The 22,215-nt window shown below is 42.3% G+C and overlaps 1 protein-coding gene across 2 annotated transcripts in view; it reads left to right on the top strand.

The window, feature by feature from the left end:
* Positions 1-22,215, top strand: part of BEST1 (bestrophin 1) — a 31,139-nt gene that overhangs the window by 7,313 nt on the left and 1,611 nt on the right. For both annotated transcript variants that reach the window (XM_056526770.1, XM_056526769.1), the window contains exons 4-9: positions 2,931-3,164; positions 3,931-4,085; positions 5,598-5,675; positions 19,424-19,576; positions 19,688-19,768; positions 20,123-20,274. In XM_056526770.1, the coding sequence (XP_056382745.1) occupies positions 2,931-3,164; positions 3,931-4,085; positions 5,598-5,675; positions 19,424-19,576; positions 19,688-19,768; positions 20,123-20,274 (853 nt within the window). The remainder of the gene's footprint in view (positions 1-2,930; positions 3,165-3,930; positions 4,086-5,597; positions 5,676-19,423; positions 19,577-19,687; positions 19,769-20,122; positions 20,275-22,215) is intronic.

The raw sequence follows: 22,215 nt of genomic DNA, 5'->3' as shown, positions 1-22,215 counted from the left end.
TTTTTTTTCTACAAAAATTTCTTTCTATGATAATAGGGGTATTCCTGTATCAGAAAATTGTAAATATAATTATCACTATATAACTTGCTAATATAGTGTTCTTACAAATTGAACTGGCTTCAGAATGTTTTAGCTTGATCTACCCCTGACAGGAAGTTGTGTAGTTGTTCTATTTTCAGTGTGGTGTTATCTCAGCAGCTCCCGCCTCTTCCCTCTCCCCTAAGACAAAGTGTCATCCTCTGCTGTCTCAGGAGGTGTGGCTGGATCTTGTCTCTGAGCTCTAGCCCCGCCCCCTGAGTGATATCGGCACCTCTGACTCCACCCCTACAGCCTAAATCACCATTGCCCTGGGTGAGAAATTGGCAGGTGTGCTGTTGGAGGGGAATAGGCAGAATCGGGAGGCTGTGAATAAGAGCTAGAAAGCAATACATTTTGGGAATTGTAGTACTGAGCAAGTAGTGAGAGGACATGGTAGGGGAGAGAATTACATAGCAACAAAAAAAAGCAATTTTTGGTGGTTTCAGAACTGGGGCAGACAGGTTATCAATGCTATATACTACTGCAGAATTTTATATATTTATTCTTGATGTCAGAGTACCCCTTTAATAGCACAAGTTAATATGTAGGAGGGCATAGCCTGACATCTGCCAAACTACTTTTCTGCTTTTATAGAGAAGATTATTAAAGTCTTTAGTTTAAAGGGGTACTCCACTGCTCAGCGTTTGGAACAACGGACACTGGAGCTGGGAGCTTGTGAAGGCATAGCCCCACCCCCTAATGACATCACGCCCCATCCCCTCAATTCAAGTCTATAGGAGGAGGCGTGACAGCCGTCACGCCCCCTCCCATAGACTTGCATTGAGGTGGCGGGGCGTGACATCATGAGGGGGTGGGGCTATGATGTCACGAGCTCTCGGCGCCAGCTCCAGCGTTTGGAACAGTTTGTTCCAAACGCTGAGCAGCGGAGTACCCCTTTAAGACCAAAACTGGTGCAGAATGGGGCATGAAGACCTGACAGAACTGCATGTTATATAAATATATAAGGATTGTTCTCTCACTCATTACATTTAGTTATGCAAGATTACACGTAATCAGATTATCACTTCAGATTAGCCCCGACATTTGCATCCATATACATTTTTACCCCCACCATTGCATGCATTATACTTATTACACATCTAGTAGTCATTAAACAGTTGTGTAAGCAAACTATGGGCACCGGTAAACACTGCTGCCTACACATGCATGAGGGGTTTAAGCAAGTTTATAATCAGATTAACAGTTCTTAGCTACATTCAACAATGCCGTCCTACAAGAGGGAATATTTACAGGTCTGGACTGATAGCTTTGTATACATACTTTCTTGTTTCCAGTAAGAAATGAATGTACTATTATGCATGCATACCTTGCGACATTTTTTATTTTTTTTACCTCAACCGTATACTGTATGTGCCTAACATATACAAAGGTATTGTCTCATGAAAAAAACCCTTATATACATAAGAATGATACTTACCTGGTCCCGTTCCGTGCAGTGGCTCTTGGGCTATCCTCTTTAGTACCATCAGCTCTGGGCCTGACTTGGAGCATGGGCAGAGCTTAGTGATGTCACTTAGCTCCGCCCATGCTCCAAGTCGGGCCCAGAGCTGAAGATACCGAAGAGGATAGCCAGAGAAGCACAGGACCAGATAAGTATTGTTGTCATCAGTGTCACCTGCACTACCTGTCTGTGCAGGTGATACCGATAACATATTTCCTTTAAGAAATAATTCTAGTATGCTTTACCTACATTAAAGTGGCTATTCAGTTGTTAAAAACATATCCCCTATCCACAGGTTAGGAGCTAAGTGTCTGATCACAGAGGGGTATGACTTATGGGACCCCCTGCAATCTCCAGAACAGGTCCTGTCTCTTTTTGCTGAACGCTCCGGCCCCCACTTTCTGAAACATATTAGCCTCGACAGTGATGGCCCGCTCAGCCAATCACTGACAACGCTGAGGTCGGTGATTGGCGGGGCGTCACTGTAGAACTGGTCTCTGAAGGTGGGGGGCTGGAGCACTCAGAGGTAAGAGATTGTTGACATCCCAGTGGTCGGACCCCCCGCAATCAGTTTACTAGAGTAACTACTTTAGTCTGGAGTCATTACCTACAGTAACTACAGTCAGGTTAGGGCCCAAAACATTAATAGTAGACTCATCCCTTGATAAAAAAAAATATATATATATATATATATATATATATGCAAAGTAAGAAAATAGAATTGTGAATATTAATATATTTGCTATAGATTAACATTATATAAGTATTGCTGATGGTAATTGACAGTAGCTCCTTGTTAACAGATCCACAAATTTCGAATTTATTATCTAAGTCACGTAAAAATCTTGGATTATAAAAGAGCCAAATCTGATCATAGCAAATTACACGTGTTTTTACCCAATTTTTTTGTGATTTATACAAACTGCATTAATCCAGAGAGGACAACAATGCGCCCAGGGGAACATTCATTTTATTGTAATTGTATTTCAAATCTGTGTTCCATGCTGAGGCACAAAAGAAAAAAAGATTAAAGGGTCTTTCCAGGACTTAACAGTTCATGCTTTATCTTTAGGCTTGGCCATGAATATTTGATCAGTAGGTTCTAACCCCCAGATATACAAACTGCAAATGTATTGGTCATTAGTCCTACACAGGACTCATACTCTGTCATGTATTACATATAAGTCCATTGGTTTCAATAGAAACTATGCAATGTTTCCTTTCCCATCACTGATCCACCTTAAATTACAGGTAATCCCCGAGGGATTTTTTTGTCATCACTTAGAAAGATCTATTATATAAAACATATTAAAGTCATTTTGATAAGGGATATTGCTTTCTTTTTGGTTTCCAACTTTTCTGTTCTGCTTTTGTCTTCACTTTCTGTTAGGTTTCTATGTGACTTTGGTAGTCTCCCGTTGGTGGGCCCAGTATGAGAGTGTCCCCTGGTTAGACCGCCTCATGTGCTTGGTGTCCAGCAATTTACATGGCACAGATGAACGAGGGAAGATGATGCGACGAACACTTATGCGCTATGCCAGTCTTGCTGGAGTTCTTATCCTACGCTCAGTTAGTACTGCTGTTTATAAGAGATTCCCCACTCTGCAGCATGTTGTGAATGCCGGTACGTATGATGCTCGATGGATGTCAATTACAAGTACAGTAAAATGCAGGTTAAATCTGCCTATCGCACAATTCCATGGGTTACAGGCAGAGACGTAAATGGAAACAAATAGACCCACTGGAAAATAATGGTCAAGCAAAGTGCTATTGATTTGCAACTGCACATAACTAATCTTTCCATGTTAATCTATCTGAACACAATCAGAATGTAGACCCCATTGAAATGACAGCTGGGGCCAGCAAACACATACATTCTAGTCAGCAATGTCAACATCTATCTGGTACCAAGGTTTCCATGGGAAAGGATAAAAGAAAAAAATCACAAATATGACAGCAATATTGGGGTCAAAACCCTTCTTTAATAGCCGTCTACTCCATATAGAAGAAAAAACAGCATCCTGCTACATTGGAGCTGCCACCAGGGGTACCAGTGTCAGTGAAACACTTGGGCATCTATCAAAGCTTTCTTTTGTATTTACTTGAACAACCTGTGTATGGGGTTCAAAAGTATATTAATGCAACTTAATAGAATAATGTTATTAGCCATACTGAACAGATCTTCCATTACAGCTGAGCTGCCTGGCTTGTAGCTGTGATGTCTCCTTAAAGCACCGCTCCCTTCTCCCCTTCCCCTCCTTTTTGCTGAGGGCCAGACCATTAATGTGAAGAGGGGGAGCTCATATTACTGCTGGGCAACCCCTTTAAGGCAATAGGAAAATTATTATAGGTCAGACTGTCTTAATATTTTTGCTTTTCTATCACCACAGGCTTTATGACACCGGCTGAACATATGAAATTTGATGCTATTTCTTCTCCTCACAACAAATTCTGGATTCCTTGTGTATGGTTTGCTAACCTAGCAGTAACAGCCAGGACAGAGGGGAGAATACGTGACAGTGTTGTGCTGACGCTCATTCTCAGAGTAAGGGAGATGAATCATTCAAACCATAACACAAAATTGTGACTTGTGTTTCTAGTGTAAAAGCAAATGTATGTAAATAAAAATAGAAAAATCAGCTCACCACTTTATGCAATACATTTCCCTTGGAAAAGTGTAGTCTTCAGTCCAAGCATGTAGGAGGCTAAAGAGGCCGACTCCTGGTCTGTATAGCAGCAGAAAGAGTAGAAAGATTCCTAGATTGTAAACTTGTAAAAACAAAATGTTTAGTTCTTCATCTATATAAAAGCTCAACTAAACATACATAAAAAGCTCTACGGATATACATTACATAAAAAAGCTCTACAGACATACATAAAAGTGCAACAGTAACACGGTTTGAACTATCACATACTTATACTGCTAATCATGGCATTTTTGCCAAGTATAACAAGACACACAGCTTCACATAAAATCTATGTTTTAACTTGAAAAAAATGTGTATCTGTCACTTTAATAAACTATTGACATGTCCTAGAGACATGTCAAAACTTTTGATTGGTCAAAAGTGTTCAGACCCTGACCAATTGTTAAAACAAGCGGGAAGAAAAGTGTAGCTGACCAAGGCAATCCCATAGACTTACATTGTAAGTTTGCCTTGCTTAACGCGCTCTTCTCCCAGCTTATTCTGGCTGTCGGTCATGGTCTTAAAGGGGTACTCCACTGACCAGCATTCGGAAGCAAATGTACCGAACGCTGTTTTCGCACTGCAGGGTTTAGTCACCCCCCTCGTGACATCACGGCCACGCCCCTCAATGCAAGTCTATGGGAGGGGGCGTGACGGCTGTCACGCCCCCTCCCATAGACTTGCATTGAGGGCCTTGGCCGTGATGTCACGATGGGCGTGGCTGACCCTCGCAGTGCGAAAACAGCGTTCGGTACATTTACTTCCGAATGCTGGTCAGAGGAGTACCCCTTTAAGACTCAGATCCTGACTATTCAAAACTTTTGACATGTCTGTACAGCATGCCCAAATTTTTTTTTTAAAGTGGCAGTGCCCATTTAAAACATGATTGGGGATGATATGCCAACCAGAATGTCTTCCAAATGAGAGAGTTACAGTACCTGTCTGTAGACAGCATAAACAGCTGTTTCCGGTTAATTTAACTAGCATATAATCCCAAATTATGTTTTAGGTCCTTTAAGGGTCAAACACTTCTTTACAGGGAAGCTAGCTCCAGTAGATGGCACTATAGAGCAAGTTATTTTCCTTCTGGAGAAAAACTTTGCAAATTAGTAATATAAAGGGGCACACCTCACCCCAAGTCTTTGAAGTCCCCTTGGTTTTCAGAACCATTCCGTAGAATAGAGGAGACTCTATTTTTTTCTTTCTTTATCTTTTAGATTTGTGAGTGTCTGACTACTATATACACACTGGGTTTTCACATTCTGATATTTTCAATTATACACAATTTAGCCATTAACAGTAAATGAGTCTTCACTAATATACAACCTTGGATTGACTTATTGAGCATTGTCACCTGTTCTCTTCCTCAGGAGCTGAACTCTCTGCGCACACAGTGTGGAAGGTTGTTTGGATATGACTGGATCAGCATTCCTCTGGTCTATACTCAGGTGGCTTCATTATTACTTTTAGATTATATTAATCTTTGTTCAGTAACATTCATGTATTTGCTACAGTTGTCAACCTCCTATTACCCTATTTTGCAGCCACAGAAAAGGTCGCCACATTGTGTCTCATTTACCAAATTGGCATTCTTGACTCATCTAAGTTGTTATCATTGATGTGGCTCACATATGAAAGAGGTTACTGCAAACTTTGGTTCCTATTACATGGGCAGCTTTGCATTTTGTAGAGGATTTGAGGAACACAGCCACTTAAAGTGGCCATGTTCAACTTAAAGGAGTACTCTGGTGGAAAACTGTTTTTTTTTTTAAGTCAACTGGTGCCAGAAAGTTAAACAGATTTGTAAATTAATTCTATTTAAAAATATTAATCCTTTCAGTACTTATCCACTGCTGTATACTAGAGAGGAAGTTCTTTTTCTTGCTGCTATTTTAAGTGCATTGGAGAAATATTGCAGGAGACTGACTTGAACACTGACTTGCAGTTGTCAACTGCAACATCTGTGTTTTTTCTGACCGCTGCTGGAGAACAGGTAAGGAATTTGTTCAGGTGTTATGCTTTTGTGCGTTTGCTAATGAGCATAACTCCATAAAGTGTTACATTTGTTGTTGGGGAGGAGCTTGTGAGGGAGTGTGTGTATATATAGGCACAGACTCATTAGCTGGCCTAATTCATTAGCTGCATATTCAAAGTGCTGCTATTTTAATTGCATTGGAGATATTGCAGTAGACTGACTTGGAGTTTTCAACTGCAACATCTGTGTTTTTGCTGACTGCTGCTTGAGAACAGGTAAATAATTTGTTCAGGTGTTTGCTATTGTGCATTTGCTAATGAGCAAAGCTCATTAAGGTGTTACATTTGTTGTTGGGGGAGAAGCTTGTGAGGGAGTGTTTGTATATATTGGAGGTGTAGAGAGACAGATATTGGCACAACTTGCTCTACTCTTATGTGCAGGGAACTCAATGGTGCTTAGGAGTGGTGGTAGACAAATGAGAAATGCAGCGTGGTGGTGTTCAGGTCCCGGGTGAGAAAATACGTTAGCAAATGGATAAAAGAAGATGTCAGGAGGCACTCGCCATCCATCAGGTAATAGCAAATCTTTATTCTTCAAAAACTGGCATTAAAAGGACAGCATAGCCAGGTACAGATGCAGCAGACCGGGCTTCATAACTACAGCCGTTTCACTCCGCCATGGAGTTTCATCAGGTTACGGTGTCTCATCTGTGTGATGGAGGTTAAAAGCCACCCAGGTCACATGATCCAGGTGAGAGGCGTGTACAAACATGATGACGCTATCCATTAATAACATAGAAAAGCTCAGTACAAAACTTAAAAATGCAGTTGCAAGATAGAAAAAATATTTAAATAAACATGCTTAAGTCAGATCTGTTGTTTAAACCTAGGTTGCCTAATGTTCCCATTCTGATAATCCACCGTGCTTCTTGTTGTAATAAATACTTACATCTGTCTATGCCATCTACTGCATGAACCCGTTCAATGCTGCACATTTTTAAACAGTTGTGATCATTATTGTGTGTGTCTTCAAGATGTCCAATAAATCGGGGGGAACCTTTTTTCGTCTTCAAAGAATAGACATGTTCTCTAAATCTGGTATGAAGGGCACGTATAGTGCAACCGATGTAAAACCGTTTGCATGGGCAGTAGATGGCATAGACAAGGTAAGAAATGCGACCGCAGATAGGTCACAGATACAGTATTTTAAATTGATTGTAATTCCTCCTAAATTTAGAGTTTTACCACTAAACATAAATGGACACCACAAACAAGATCCACACTTAAAGTTTCCCTTGGGGGTAGCTTTATCCAGCCATGTTTTTGTGATATCTTTGCTGGAAAATTTACTACGGGTTATTAAATCTCCTAAATTTTGGCATTTTTTAAAAGAGATTAAAGTTTTTTTTTTTTTTTTTACTGTAAATGTCACTAAAGTCTGGATCAATTTGAATGAGGAACCAATGTTTGTGGATAGTTTCTTTAATTTTGTTTGCCAAGTGGCTGAACCGGAACGAAAATGCAAAGCGTTTTTTTTCTGTATTATCACTTCTGTGTTTTTTCTGGAACAACGACACACGATTCATGGAATGAGCTTTAGCCAGAGCTTGACCCAGGACCTTCGGAGGGTAACCTCTGTATCAGAACCGATCGTATTAGTCACTGGTATCTTTTACCAAGGCAGGGACCGATTGCAGCAGTGGCCTTAATAGCCAATCTATAAATTTAGATAAATACTCCATTACTGACCCCATCCTGAAGACAATAGGTCTACCAGGTGGGGTAACAGGATCTTTATGTAGCTTCACCAAAAAATACCATTGTGCTGCTTTCGGGTGCATTGGCAAAAGTTTCAGTGCGTTTTTTTCTGAGATCACTCCTTTGTTTGAATAGTGTCTAAGGATGGAACGCAATTTACTCAGCACTTTCTGTGTGGGGTTGCTAGATAATTTACAGTAGGTGTTTTTGTCATTTAGTTAGCGGAGGGCTTCACTTATATAGTAGGTGGTAAACATCAGTACTACATTACCCCCTTATCTGCTTTTTTTTATTATAATATTTTTTATTACGTTTTTGATTATTCAATGCAATGAGCTCTTGTGCAGATAAATTTGAGGGCTCTGTGGGTAAATTATGGCTTACATATCCTCTAATACTTTTTTCCAGAATAAATCAATGCTGGATCCCTGTATAGTAGGAGGACAGAACGATGATTTATTGCCACCTCTAAAATCGGAGACATAGTGAATATCAGTACAGTCTACCATAGGTATATTTTCATCTATCAAATCCAACAGGTTGTCTAAAGACTCGGTATCTGTCTTATCAGAATGCTGTATAGCGCTAAAGCCCAAAGGGCTTATAGTTGCGGGTATTTCCCCCTCTAAGTGTGTAGGGCTGTTGGACTTGTTATGAAACATTTTATTCAGATTGAGTTTCCTAATGCCACAAAATAAATCAATTTCAAACTCCTCCTTGTAAAATTTCTCTGTGCAACAAAAATTAAGTCCTTTTGAAAGGAGTGATTTAGTGGACTCATCTAGGGTTAAGTCCGTGAGGTTGACAACCATGGGATTGTTGTCAACGGCAACGATCAGTCCCTCCAGGATACATCTTTCCTTTTCTGGCTTGTATTTGTGCCTTGTTTTTCTTGTGCGGCCCCGTCTGACTTTGCATCTAAAGGGACGTCTTTTGCAGATTTTTCTTTAGGTATTTTTCCAAGATCGCATCATCTGACCCACTTGACTCCGTGTCTGTGGTCCAAAAATCTGTAGTTTTTCTTTTCCCTTTTGTTTTCTTGGTGCGTTACTTGTGTTTAGTTTGATAAGTGAATACTTTATCATTGTCATAGTCCATTTTGCCTCTAATGAATTTAGCTCTTTTTTGATCTTAGATGATAGAATGTAGAGATATCAGTTTTTGTTCAATTTTTTGGGGGAAAGTTCATTTTTAGCTCTGAAAAAGTCTTCAGTGATGGTTGCATATTCTTGCTCATTCTGTTCCAGAACAGCTTTGAGCATATTTAAAGTATAGTCATGATGTATCTGATTCCATTTTTGCATAAATAGAGCATCATCTGTATATTGATCTGAGGAAGAGGGGGTCCCACCCCTCGAAACGCGTTATCTGTGATCTATACAAATAAAATCCGGTTATTATATCTTTAACCGTGTCCGGCTACTTCTTACTGCCACGATCCCAGCCAAGCTATTCTACAGGAGTGAGCGCTCGAACACACCTTTTTTACACGTGAACCGGAGCCCCGGGGATCTTCACCTCTTGCATCATCTGTATATTGGGATGGTATTTTAAAGTTTCTTAGTCCTCTTGGGACTCTTTGGCTTTTGTTGTATGATTTCAATGACTCTAAGGTCCAAAAAATGCGCATTTCTTTCTCAGCCAATGTCGAAACTTTAAATCCCAAGGTTTTAGTACTAAAGATCTGTAAGGTGTCTTTCTTGTTGCAAACTGCAAAAAAGTTCGTAGCCTTTGCCCTTCCAGCTGAAATAGCACGATCTTCATCTGCCCTTCCTATTCTTGAGTCGTCAGACTCCATTAGATTCCATTGGCTTGCAGGTGTGCTCTAATAAGGAAATAGTCGAAAGCAATAGCAGGTGTAGAGAGACAGATATTGTCACAACTTGCTCTACTCTTATGTGCAGGGAACTCAGTGGTGCTTAGAAGTGGTGGCAGAAAAATGAGAAATGCAGCGTGGGGGTGCTCAGGTCCCGGGTGAGAAATGACATCAGCAAATGGATAAAAGAAGATGTCGGGAGGCACTCACCATGCTTCAGGTAATAGCAAATCTTTATTCTTCAAAAACGTGCATTAAAAGGACAGCATGGCCTGGTACAGACGCAGCAGACCGGGCTTCGTAACTACAGCCTTTTCACAACTTAAAAATGTGCGGCGTTGAATGGGTTCATGCAGTAGATGGCATAGACAGACGTAAGTATTTATTACAACAAGAAGCAAGGTGGATTATCCGAACTGGAGCATTAGGCAACCTAGATAATACACGTTTTTGAAGAATAAAGATTTGCTATTAACTGAAGGATGGCGAGTGCCTCCCAATATCTTCATTCATGCATGTGTATATAAAGGCAAAGACTCATTAGCTGGCCTAATCATTGGAGAGATATTGTAGGAGACTGACTTGGAGACTGACTTGGAGTTTTCAACTGCAACATCTGTGTTTTTGCTGACCGCTGCTTGAGAACAGGTAAAGAATTTGTTCAGGTGTTTGGCATTGTGTGTTTGCTAAGGAGTCTAGCTCATTAAGGTGTTGCATTTGTTGTTGGGGAGGAGCTTGTGAGGGAGTGTGTGTATATATATGCTCTGACTCAATAGCTGGCCTAATCCATTAGCTGTATATTCAAAGTGCTGCTATTTAAAGTACATTGGATAGATATTGCAGGTGACTGACTTGGAGTTTTCAACTGCAACATGTGTGTTTTTGCTGGCTGCTGCTGCTTGCTTGAGAACATGTAAGGAATTTGTTCAGGTGTTTGCTATTGTGCGTTTGCTAATGAGCATAGGTCATTAAGGTGTTACATTTGTTGTTGGGGGAGGAGCTTGTGAGGAAGTGTGTATATATAGGCACAGACTCATTAGCTGGCCTAATTTATTAGCTGCATATTCAAAGTGCTGCTATTTTAAATGCATTGGAGATATATTGCAGCAGACTGACTTGGAGTTTTCAACTGCAACATCTGTGTTTTTGCTGACTGCTGCTTGAGGACAGGTAAGGAATTTGTTCAGGTGTTTGCTATTGTAAGTTTGCTAATAAGCATAGCTCATTAAGGTGTTACATTTATTGTTGGGGGAGGAGCTGAGGGAGTGTGTGTGCATATATAGGCACAGACTCATTAGCTGGCCTAATTCATTAGCTTCATATTCAAAGTGATGCTATTTTAAGTGCATTGGAGAGATATTGCTGGGAAACTGATTTGGAGACTGACTTGGAGTTTTCAACTGCAACATTTGTGTTTTTGCTGACTGCTGCTTGAGAACCAGTAAGGAATTTGTTCAGGTGTTTGCTAATGAGCAGAGCTCCTTAAGGTGTTACATTTGTTGTTGGGGGAGGAGCATATGAGGGAGTGTGTGTATATATAGGCACAGACTCATTAGCTGGCCTAATTCATTAGCTGCATTGGAGAGATATTGCAGGAGATAGTCAGGAGGTAGGCTGGAGGTGGATACAAACCTTCTTGGGAGGTTTGGATGCTGTCAGATCTGTTGACAGTACTTCTTACTGCAGCAGGGAATTGCATTTCTGAAATCCGATATGTTTAAATTATCTGTTAAACAAACTCTGGGTGGGACTGCTGCAATGCCACTGTCACAGAGGACCCCTAGAAATGGCAGATGGGTTACTGTAGGTCCTGGAAGACTTAGAGTTGTGGATAGAAGACATGTCCCAAAGTCTTTTGTTCTCCATAATTAATTTGCAGCACACTCAGAATGTAAGGGCAACACAATTATTGGCTCAAACACAGAGGGTGAGGAACCATCGACTCCTTTGTCTAATGTATGCAAGACTGCAGCCAAGGACAAAAAAGATAAAGTGAAGTCTGAAAGGAAGCAGCTGTTGCTGGGTGATTCAATCATAAGAAGTGTGGAGCTTAAGGAAAATGGTTTGTGAGCTGTCTATCTGGTGCTACTGCTAGAAGAGATAGAAGACATAGTCTCGATATTGTTAAGCAAGCAAAGCAGGAAGGGGACATGGATGTTCTTGTCCATCTAGGAACAAATGACCTGGCTTGCAATGAAGATTCAGAGGTGAAGGAATCTTTTATCGCACTTGGTAATGATGTACAGGATTTTGCATCCACTGTTTCATTTTCTGAAGTTCTGCCTGTGCATAACATTCAGAATGATAGGAAGAGGCGCATTAAGGAGTTCACCTTATGGCTTAGTAAATGGTGTCTAGAGCAAGGATTTGGCTTTGTGTCTCATGATCTACTTGGAATAGAATGGAACTGTACAAAATAGATGGTTTGCATCTTTCTCTCAAAGAAATGAATGTACTCAGTGAACAATTCCAAGAATTTCCTAAGGAGTATTTAACCTAGGAAGGGGAGGCAATTGAGTGAAAATCCATGAGTCCATTTGCCCCCCGAAACAATGTCAGAACAAGTCAGTAGCACAGAGGTTAAGAAATGACAAGTTCAGAGTCCTGTCAACAAATGCTCGCAGTTTAGGTAATAAAATCAATGAACTTGGGTCAATAATGGCATCTGAGAATGTAGATTTAGTGGCTGTTACTGAGACATAGTTTAATGAAAGTTATGACTGGGACATAACCATATGAGGGTACTCTTTATACAGAAGAGACAGAGAAGGCAAGAAAGGAGGAGGAGTGGCCCAGTATGTGAAAGATAGCATAAAATCTAACCTAATACAAGTTAGTGAGGCCAACATAGAGTCAGTTTGGGTTGCCTTGCAGTTTGGTAATCATGCAGTAACTCGTGTAGGTGTGATATATAGACCACCTGGCCAAGTTAAAGTATTAGATGATCTACTATTTGAAGAAATAGCTCAAATTACAATGAAAGGAGATGTTATCATTATGGGAGACTTCAATCTTCCATATATAAACTGGAAAACCAAAATAGCTAGTTCTGCCAGGAGTACAGATATTCTAAATTCCCTACTGGGATTATCTCTATAACAAGTGGTCGAGGCGCTAACCCGGAGGGAGGCTGTTTTGGTTTCGTATTCACAAATGGGGATTTGGTATATGATGTTATTGTAGGTAAAAGCTTGGGATATAGTGATCACCAGTCAGTGTGGTTTAATATAAGAACAGTGAAGGAGTCACACCACACAAAAACAAAAGTTTTAGATTTTTGAAAAACAGACTTTTCAAAAATGAGATTAGTCATAAATGAGTCCCTATCAGACTGGAATGGATTACATGGAGTCCAGGAGAAATTGGACTACTTAAAAGACGCATTAATGAAGGCAACATTCTTCAGATATATAAATGAAAAAAGGAAATTAAAACATGGAATAACTAAACTAAAAACAAAGGAAGGAAGGTATGTAGAAGCAGGGCCGGATCATCATTGGTGTTCATGGAGCACCTGCTCCGGGCCCCTTGCCCGCAGGGGGCCCCGTCACATTCGGGACATCCCTGCGGGCTGCTTAGTAGCGGATCGGGGCCCCCCGATAGCCCGGCCGCAGCCACTTTAAAACAGTGACCAGCGGCGGCTCCTGTGGGCCCGCCCCGGACTCCTCCTGCTTTTTCTATATTTCATATTTCCTTACCTGGCCGCGCTCGGCAGGCTCAGGTGATGCGTTGGGTCATGTGGGCTGTGAGGAGTGACGTCTCCTGCGGCTCCTCTGCACAGTGTCAGGGAAGTCACTCCTCATTTCCGGCAGCCGCGCCGCTACAGAGCTCAGTTTTCTTCATTACACCCCAGCGCTGCAGGAAATGACGAGTGATGTCGTGCAGAGGAGCCGCAGGAGAAGTAACTCGTCACAGCCCCGAGACCCGACGCTACCTGAGCCTGCCGAGCGCGGCCAGGTAAGTAAATATGAAAAATAGAAAAAGCAGGAGGAGGGGGAGCAATGAGCAGGGGAGGATGATGAGGCAGAGGGGGGTAATGACGAGCAGGGGGGTAATGACGAGCAGGGGGAGGTAATGACGAGCAGGGGGGGTAATGACGAGCAGGGGGGTAATGATGAGCGGGGGGGGGGGAATGACGAGCAGGGTGGGTAATGATGAGCAGGGGGGGTAATGATGAGCAGGGGGGTAATGATGAGCGGGGGGGGGGGATGATGAGCAGGGGGTAATGATAAGCAGGGGGTAATGATAAGCACGGGGTAATGATGAGCAGGGGGGTAATGATAAGCAGGGGGGTAATGATGAATAGGGGGGTAATGATGAGCAGGGGGTAATGATGAGCAGGGGGGTAATGATGAGCAGGGGGGAATGATGAGCAGGGGGGGTAATGATGAGCAGGGGGGTAATGAGGAGCAGGGGGGTAATGATGAGCTGAGGGGGGGAATGATGAGCAGGGGGGGATGATGCGCAGGGGGTGGAATGATGAGCAGGGGGGTGGAATGATGAGCAGGGGGTGGAATGATGAGCAGGGGGGTGGAATGATGAGCAGTGGGGTGGAATGATGAGCAGGGGGGAATGATGAGCAGGGGGGAATGATGAGCGGGGGGAATGATGAGCGGGGGGGGGTAATGATGAGCGGGGGGGGGGTAATGATGAGCGGGGGGGTAATGATGAGCAGGGGGGTAATGATGAGCAGGGGGTAATGATGAGCAGGGGGGTAATGATGAGCAGGGGGGTAATGATGAGCAGGGGGGGGATGATGAGCAGGGGGGAATGATGAGCAGGGGGAATGATGAGCAGGGGGGTAATGATGAGCAGGGGGGTAATGATGAGCTGAGGGGGGGAATGATGAGCAGGGGGGGATGATGAGCAGGGGGTGGAATGATGAGCAGGGGGGTGGAATGATGAGCAGGGGGGTGGAATGATGAGCAGGGGGGTGGAATGATGAGCAGGGGGGTGGAATGATGAGCAGGGGGGGAATGATGAGCGGGGGGAATGATGAGCGGGGGGGAATGATGAGCGGGGGGGGAATGATGAGCGGGGGGAATGATGAGCGGGGGGGAATGATAAGCGGGGGGGGATGATGAGCGGGGGGGAATGATGAGCAGGGGGGGATGATGAGCAGGGGAAAACACAGTCTCTTGTAGGGTTATAATGATTGTTGTCTTTATACAGAGGAAGATGAATCTGGAAGAAGACCTGGCGTCTGGACCAGATGAAGAAGAAAAGGAAAGACAACAGAGAAGACGTCTCCTGTGAGTCATTTTATGTTTGTGTTTTCTCCTGACTGTCCCATTAGATCTCTCGTCACTTCTAAGTTTTGCAGTAATAATGGATGACACTGTATATGAGGCTCCAGCTGTTACAAAACTACAACTCCTATAACGCCTGAAGCTCTCCAGACATAATGGGGGTTGTAGCTTAGCAACAGCTGCAAAGAGTGACCTGAACTAAAGTGATTTTAGACCATGCAGCCCGTTTTACTTTAACGGGGGCCTGACTCCTGTTCCACTCAGTGGAAGGGGGATTGTCGGGGGGACGACGACTGTGAGGGGGGGGGGGGGGCCATCATAATGAAGTGCTCCGTCTTCCAGGCAGCCTTAATCTGGCCCTGTGTAGAAAAGAATAAAGGGCTAGTCGACTGCCTTAATGAATACTTCTGTTCAGTTTTTACAGAAGGAAAAGAAGGAAAAGGACCTCCATTAGGGAGGAAGACTAATGAATCGTTTGATGCATGTTTCTTTACAGAGGAAGAGGTTCTACATTTGCTGTCTAAAGTGATGACAAATAAGTCACAGGGGCCTGATGGGATACACCCAAAATTATTAAAAGAGCTTAGTGGTGAGCTAGCAAAACCATTAACATATTAATTTACCCATTCACTGGTAACAGGAGTCGTCCCGGAATATTGGAAATTAGTAAATGTCCTGCCCATTCACAAGAAAGGTAGTAGGGAGGAATCAAGCAACTATAGGCCAGTAAGTCTGACATCAATAGTGGTGAAATGTATGAAAACCCTACTAAAAGATAGGTTTGTGGACCAACTAAAACCCCATGGATTGCAAAATGAAAAACAACATGGGTTTACTTCAGGGAGATCATGTCAAACAAATCTTATTGCCAAGACTCGAATGCTAGTGATTTATTGTGGACACAGCAACACACATGGAGACAGCAGTGACGCGTTTCGATCGGCTAAGCGATCTTAATCATACTGATACATCCGTCTGAATGTTGGGAATCCTATATAGGGGGAATGTCCCGGGCACAGGTGCGTACAATTTTATCACACCTGAATTCCAGGCACTCCCACAACAGGAAAACACCATTACAACAAGTAGTGATATATCGATAAAACATGGGACGTTCCTAGACAAGTGATAGGTCCCAAATTCTAAAATTGTATATGTAAATATGAATATTTCTATAAAAACCATTGTAGGTAATTAAATCAATAGATATATAAACTTGTAAACACAAAAAGAAAGAAAAATACAAGTCAGTACAATGTTACACGATAACTCGAATAAATAAAGGGCAGGTGGTACCTTTAAAAGTAAGAATTAGGAAGCATTTGTCAGATGTCAAGCACTTTAACTCCCGACATGTCTCCATGGTCAGCCGACATTGCGCAGAGCAACATGGTGGTAGTTATGATTGTCTCACTCTTCAGGGCATCGAGAGGGTGGTAGCCCCAGTGAGAGGGGGCGATCACAGACAGAAACTTCTCGACAGAGAAGTATATTGGATCATGCGTCTTGAAAGTAGATATCCAATGGGCCTGAATAAAAGACAGGATGTGATTTTACATTATTAAATACTTTCCTATACACATGATCACAGTAGACTGGTTGTGAGATTAAACATACGTGTGTTTCCTTTTTTGGGGGGCCACATGGACACTTATATTTACCATGAGCTGCTCATCAAAGGCTTGTCTCTCATGTGATCCTCTGTAAAAATGCACATAAATGTATCTTATGAATTATACATTATAAATTTACATGTGTAGTTTTTTTATATAGGATGCATTCTCTTTCTCTTCTCTTTTTTCGCAAAGAAATTAGTTTGTACTAACATATAATCACATAAGGACAAAGTACATCATGAATATACTTTATTTACTCGAGTTATCGTTTAAAGAGGTATTCCAGGAATTATGTTTATCTTTTCATGTCATTGGTGTTGTCCAGATCATGATTTTATTTGCAGCCCATTCTTTCTTGTTCTTTCCACAGGAAGTTGTATTTTTTCTGCCTACCATATGACGTATGTCTCGGCCGTTTCCCATGTTTCTGTGCGGCCCGAGACCGTGCATCACTGCTTGTTAACAGTTTGTGGGCTTGGCTTTGTTTTTCTTTCTGCGGGAACTCGGCCCCCCGAAGACGTTCCCGGCACAGCGCTGCGCGTTTGCGTCATTGCGTTTTTCCTGCCACATGACTCTTAGTCATGTGATGTATGTGGGCTCGGCTAGTGAATTAGGCCTGTCCTTGTTACACGCCCCCTGCTAGCTTAATTTCCACCCCCTATGTGTAGCTACGTTTCTACACAGAGTGGGAGAAAACAAAAAAAGGAGAATGATGGGAACTGTAGTAAAAAAAGACAGGTGTGACGAGTGGGGCTGGGATAGCACTACAAGAGGTGGAACAAACGAGATGTGGGAGGGAGACGATCGACAACGGCATTCTGGGACATGTAGTTTCTAACAAAGGCACGCACACACATACTACAAAGGGTGGAGAGACAGAAATGTGGGAGGAAGCCAAGTCCCCTCCCCAAACAAAACAAGGAATCCTGTGAAATGTAGTTTCAATAACGGAAGCCAGACAGGAAACACAAAGATCTGAAAACCCTAAACCCTAGCACCGCCAAAAATGAGAGAAAAAAACACTGAGCCATGCAGACAACAAGAAAAAAAAAAAACTCCGCACACAAGTCCATTCAGGACTGGCAGGAAGGTACTGAAAACACTTTAGGCTGGATAACCCCTTTAACATTGTACTGACTTGTATTTTTCTTTCTTTTTGTGTTTACAAGTTTATATATCTATTGATTTAATTACCTACAATGGTTTTTATAGATATATTCATATTTACATATACAATTTTAGAATTTGGGACCTATCACTTGTCTAGGTACGTCCCGTGTTTTATAGATGGATCACTACTTGTTGTAATGGTGTTTTCCTGTTTGGGGGAGTGCCTGGAATTCAGGTGTGATAAAATTGTACGCACTGTGCCCCGGACATTCCCCCTATATAGGATTCCCAACATTCAGACGGATGTATCAGTATGATTAAGATCGCTTAGCCGATCGAAACGCGTCACTGCTGTCTCCATGTGTGTTGCTGTGTCCACAATAAATCACTAGCATTCGAGTCTTGGCTGCGCTAGACATCTTTTCTTTATTCTATTGGATTGCTATCAGCTTTGTTCGGGCTGAGTCCGTGCGCAGCTGGCGGATATTGGAGGGGTGAGCTGGATTTACTCCACGTGGGCTTCATTAGTGATATTACAAAAGGTCTCGATGGTAAGGTATTGGTCTTTTTGCTGATGACACAAAGATATGTAACAGGGTTGATGTTCCTGGATGGATACGCCAAATGGAAAAGGATTTAGGAAGACTAGAAGAATGGTCAGAACTCTGCCAACTGCAATTTTATGTGGATAAGTGCAAGATAATGCATCTGGGGTGTAAAACCGAAGGGCAGAATATAGAATATGTGACACAGTCCTGACTTCAGTATCTGAGGAAAGGGATTTAGAGAAATTATTTCAGAAGACTTAAAGGTAGGAAGACAATGTAATAGAGCAGCAGCAAATGCTAGCAGAATGCTTGGATGTATAGGGAGAGGTATAAGCAGTAGAAAGAGAGAAGTGCTCATGCCGCTGTACAAAACACTGGTGAGACCTCACTTGGAGTATTGTGCGCAGTACTGGAGGCCGTATCTCCAAAAGGATATAGATACTCTAGAGAGAGTTCAGAGAAGATACTAAACTAGTACATGGATTGCAGGATAAAACGTACCAGGAAAGGTTAAAGGACCTTAACATGAATAGCTTGGAAGAAAGAAGAGACAGAGGGAATATGATAGAAACTTTTAAATACATAAAGGGAATCAACACGGTAAAGGAGGATAGCATATTTAAAAGAAAAAAAAACTACCACAAGAGGACATGGTTTTAAATTAGAGGGGCAAAGATTTAAAAGTAATATCAGGAAGTATTACTTTACTGAGAGAGTAGTGGATGCATGGAATAGCCTTCCTGCAGAGATGGTCACTGCAAATACAGTAATACTGTAAACATAATAGGCATAAGGCTATCCTTCATATAAGATAGGGCCAGGAACTTTTATGTAGACAAATAGGCAGACTAGATTGGCCAGATGGGTCTTATCTGCCGACACATTCTATGTTTCTATTAAGATTTTTATATGGAAGTAATTTACAAATCTGTTTAACTTTCTGGCACCAGTTGATTTAAAAAAAATTCTACCAGAGTACCCCTTTAATAGGAGCTGAGCTGCAGTACTAGTCACAAACCATGTATATCTGCGGCAGTGTTTCTGGAGAAAAGAGACATCTTTTTGTAATCCAATACAACCACTTTACATATATATCCATTCAATCCATTTTCTCCCTCTTTCCAGGTGGTCACAGTGGCTGTATACAGCTTTTTTCTGGCTTGCCTCATTGGCCGTCAGTTCCTGGACCCTCAGAGAGGATACCCCGGACATGATCTAGACCTCTACGTTCCAGTATTTACTCTCTTACAATTCTTTTTTTATGCTGGCTGGTTAAAGGTATGTCTTTAGGAAGCTGCATTAAATACACATATAGACAAATGGAGGGACTACAGATCAATTTTGTAGGACTATATTACATGACTATTAACAGACTTGTGTACCCTCCAGGTCGCTGAACAGTTAATTAACCCCTTCGGACAAGATGACGATGACTTTGAGGCCAATTGGCTGATTGACAGAAACTTTCAGGTAGAGTTGAACAACAATGCAGTATATATATATATATATATATATATATATATATATATATATATATATATATATTGGAAATGAAAGAAAACTCAAAGCATAATGGTCTTTGTTGCCAATCCTTCAGCTTTGACTTTTCAGGAGCAGAAGACAAACTGAAAGCTGTGCTATGATTGGTTGCTATGGGTAACAAAGAGACTTTGACATGGTAGATAACCTTAAAGGGGTACCACTGCCCCAGCGTTCTGAACATTTTTTTTTGTATATTTATAGGTAACACTATAGAAGTACATATCCTGTAACCAATATGATTTTATGGTGTCTTCTAAATTACTAATTGTTCTCCTCCATCAGGTGTCTTTGTTAGCAGTGGATGAAATGCACCAAAATCTTCCTCCACTAGAAAAAGATATTTATTGGAATGATTCCGATCCTCAGCCTCCGTACACTGCTTCTACAGTAGAGACTCGGAGACCATCATTTATGGGTTCTGCCTTTGATATAAGGTAAGGAGGAGGTCCCATAAAAAATCCTAAATCTAAAAAAGCTGGAGCATTATTTATAAAATAAGGATGCACACCCTATCAGCTGACTCCTACACCTTACCTGAGACACTCTGAAAAAATATTTACCAGGGGAGAAATTTTTCAATGCTTTACTGTACCGGCATTAAAATAAAGTCACAAATATTTTGCAAAAAATTAGCCACTTTTTTTTTGTTCAAAAATTGAGAGCATTGTACAAACTTCCCTCCAAAATGTTATTTTACAACAGTGGTCTCCACCCTGTGGCAAAACTAAAATCCCCAACATGCCCTGACAGCTGAAGGGACAATATTCTTTAACAACTTTTTATATGATGTAGATAATACCATTACATGTATATTTGTAATATACATTGGTTGTTCCTGCAGCTATTGCCTGTGTGTCTCTATGAGGAGTCCAAATACAAGAAGTGTGGGTGGACAAGCAGGGCTCTGTACACTGAGGACAAGCAGGGCTCTGTGCACTGAGGACAAGCAGGGTTATGTACACTGAGGACAAGCAGGGCTATGAACACTGAGGACAAGCAGGGCTCTGTACACTGAGGACAAGCAGGGCTATGTACACTGAGGACAAGCAGGGCTCTGTACACTGAGGACAAGCAGGGCTATGTACACTGAGGACAAGCAGGGCTCTGTACACTGAGGACAAGCAGGGCTCTGTACACTGAGGACAAGCAGGGCTATGTACACTGAGGACAAGCAAGGCTATGTACACTGAGGACAAGCAGGGCTCTGTACACTGAGGACAAGCAGGGCTATGTACACTGAGGACAAGCAGGGCTCTGTACACTGAGGACAAGCAGAGCTCTGTACACTGAGGACAAGCAGGGCTCTGTACACTGAGGACAAGCAGGGCTCTGTACACTGAGGACAAGCAGGGCTCTGTACACTGAGGACAAGCAGAGCTCTGTACACTGAGGACAAGCAGGGCTCTGTGCACTGAGGACAAGCAGGGCTCTGTGCACTGAGGACAAGCAGGGCTCTGTGCACTGAGGACAAGCATGACTCTGTACACTGAGGACAAGCAGGGCTCTGTACACTGAGGACAAGCAGGGCTCTGTACACAAAGGACAAGCAGGGCTCTGTACACTGAGGACAAGCAGGGCTCTGTACACTGAGGACAAGCAGGGCTCTGTGCAGTGAGGACAAGCAGGGCTCTGTACACTGAGGACAAGCAGGGCTCTGTACACTGAGGACAAGCAGGGCTTTGTACACTGAGGTCAAGCAGGGCTCTGTGCAGTGAGGACAAGCAAGGCTCTGTACACTGAGGACAAGCAGGGCTCTGTGCAGTGAGACTCTCTGACATTCTATGAGCTCACACATCAGGATGATTGACAAGCCAGCAGCCTGCACTGAGCCCTGCTTCTCCTGCCCTCACTTCTTGTATTTGGACTTCTTACAGAGACACACAGGCAATAGGTGCAGGGACAGCATTTTTCACCCAAATATACACATTTTTTTAACCAATGTATATTACAAATATACAGTACATATTATTAGTATTATGTATATTATATGAAAAGTTTTTGTTGACGACAGGTATACTTTAAATGTCTTCACCATGTTTTAAGGTAAAACTTACTGCATTGTGCTTTACCCATGTCAACTAGTCCCTACTTCTTAACATGACAGCTGCATAGAGGGAGCCTAGTGTTCAGACACTGCACAGTTAAACCAGTATGCATTTCCTGTTAAAGGGGTACTCCACTGGCCAGCGTGGGAAAGAAATGTTCTGAACGTTGTGTTTGCGCTGTGGGGATTGGTCACGCCCCCCTCAATGCAAGTCTATGGGAGGGGGTGTGACAGCAGTCACACCCCCTCCCATAGACTTGCATTGAGGGGGCTTGACCATCACCTCATAAGGGGGCGTGGCTGACCCCCGCTGCGTGAACACAGCGTTCAG

Source organism: Hyla sarda, chromosome 6, assembly GCF_029499605.1.
Source record: "Hyla sarda isolate aHylSar1 chromosome 6, aHylSar1.hap1, whole genome shotgun sequence".
In the NCBI taxonomy this organism is placed as follows: domain Eukaryota; kingdom Metazoa; phylum Chordata; class Amphibia; order Anura; family Hylidae; genus Hyla; species Hyla sarda.
This window is presented reverse-complemented; position numbering and strand designations above follow the sequence as displayed.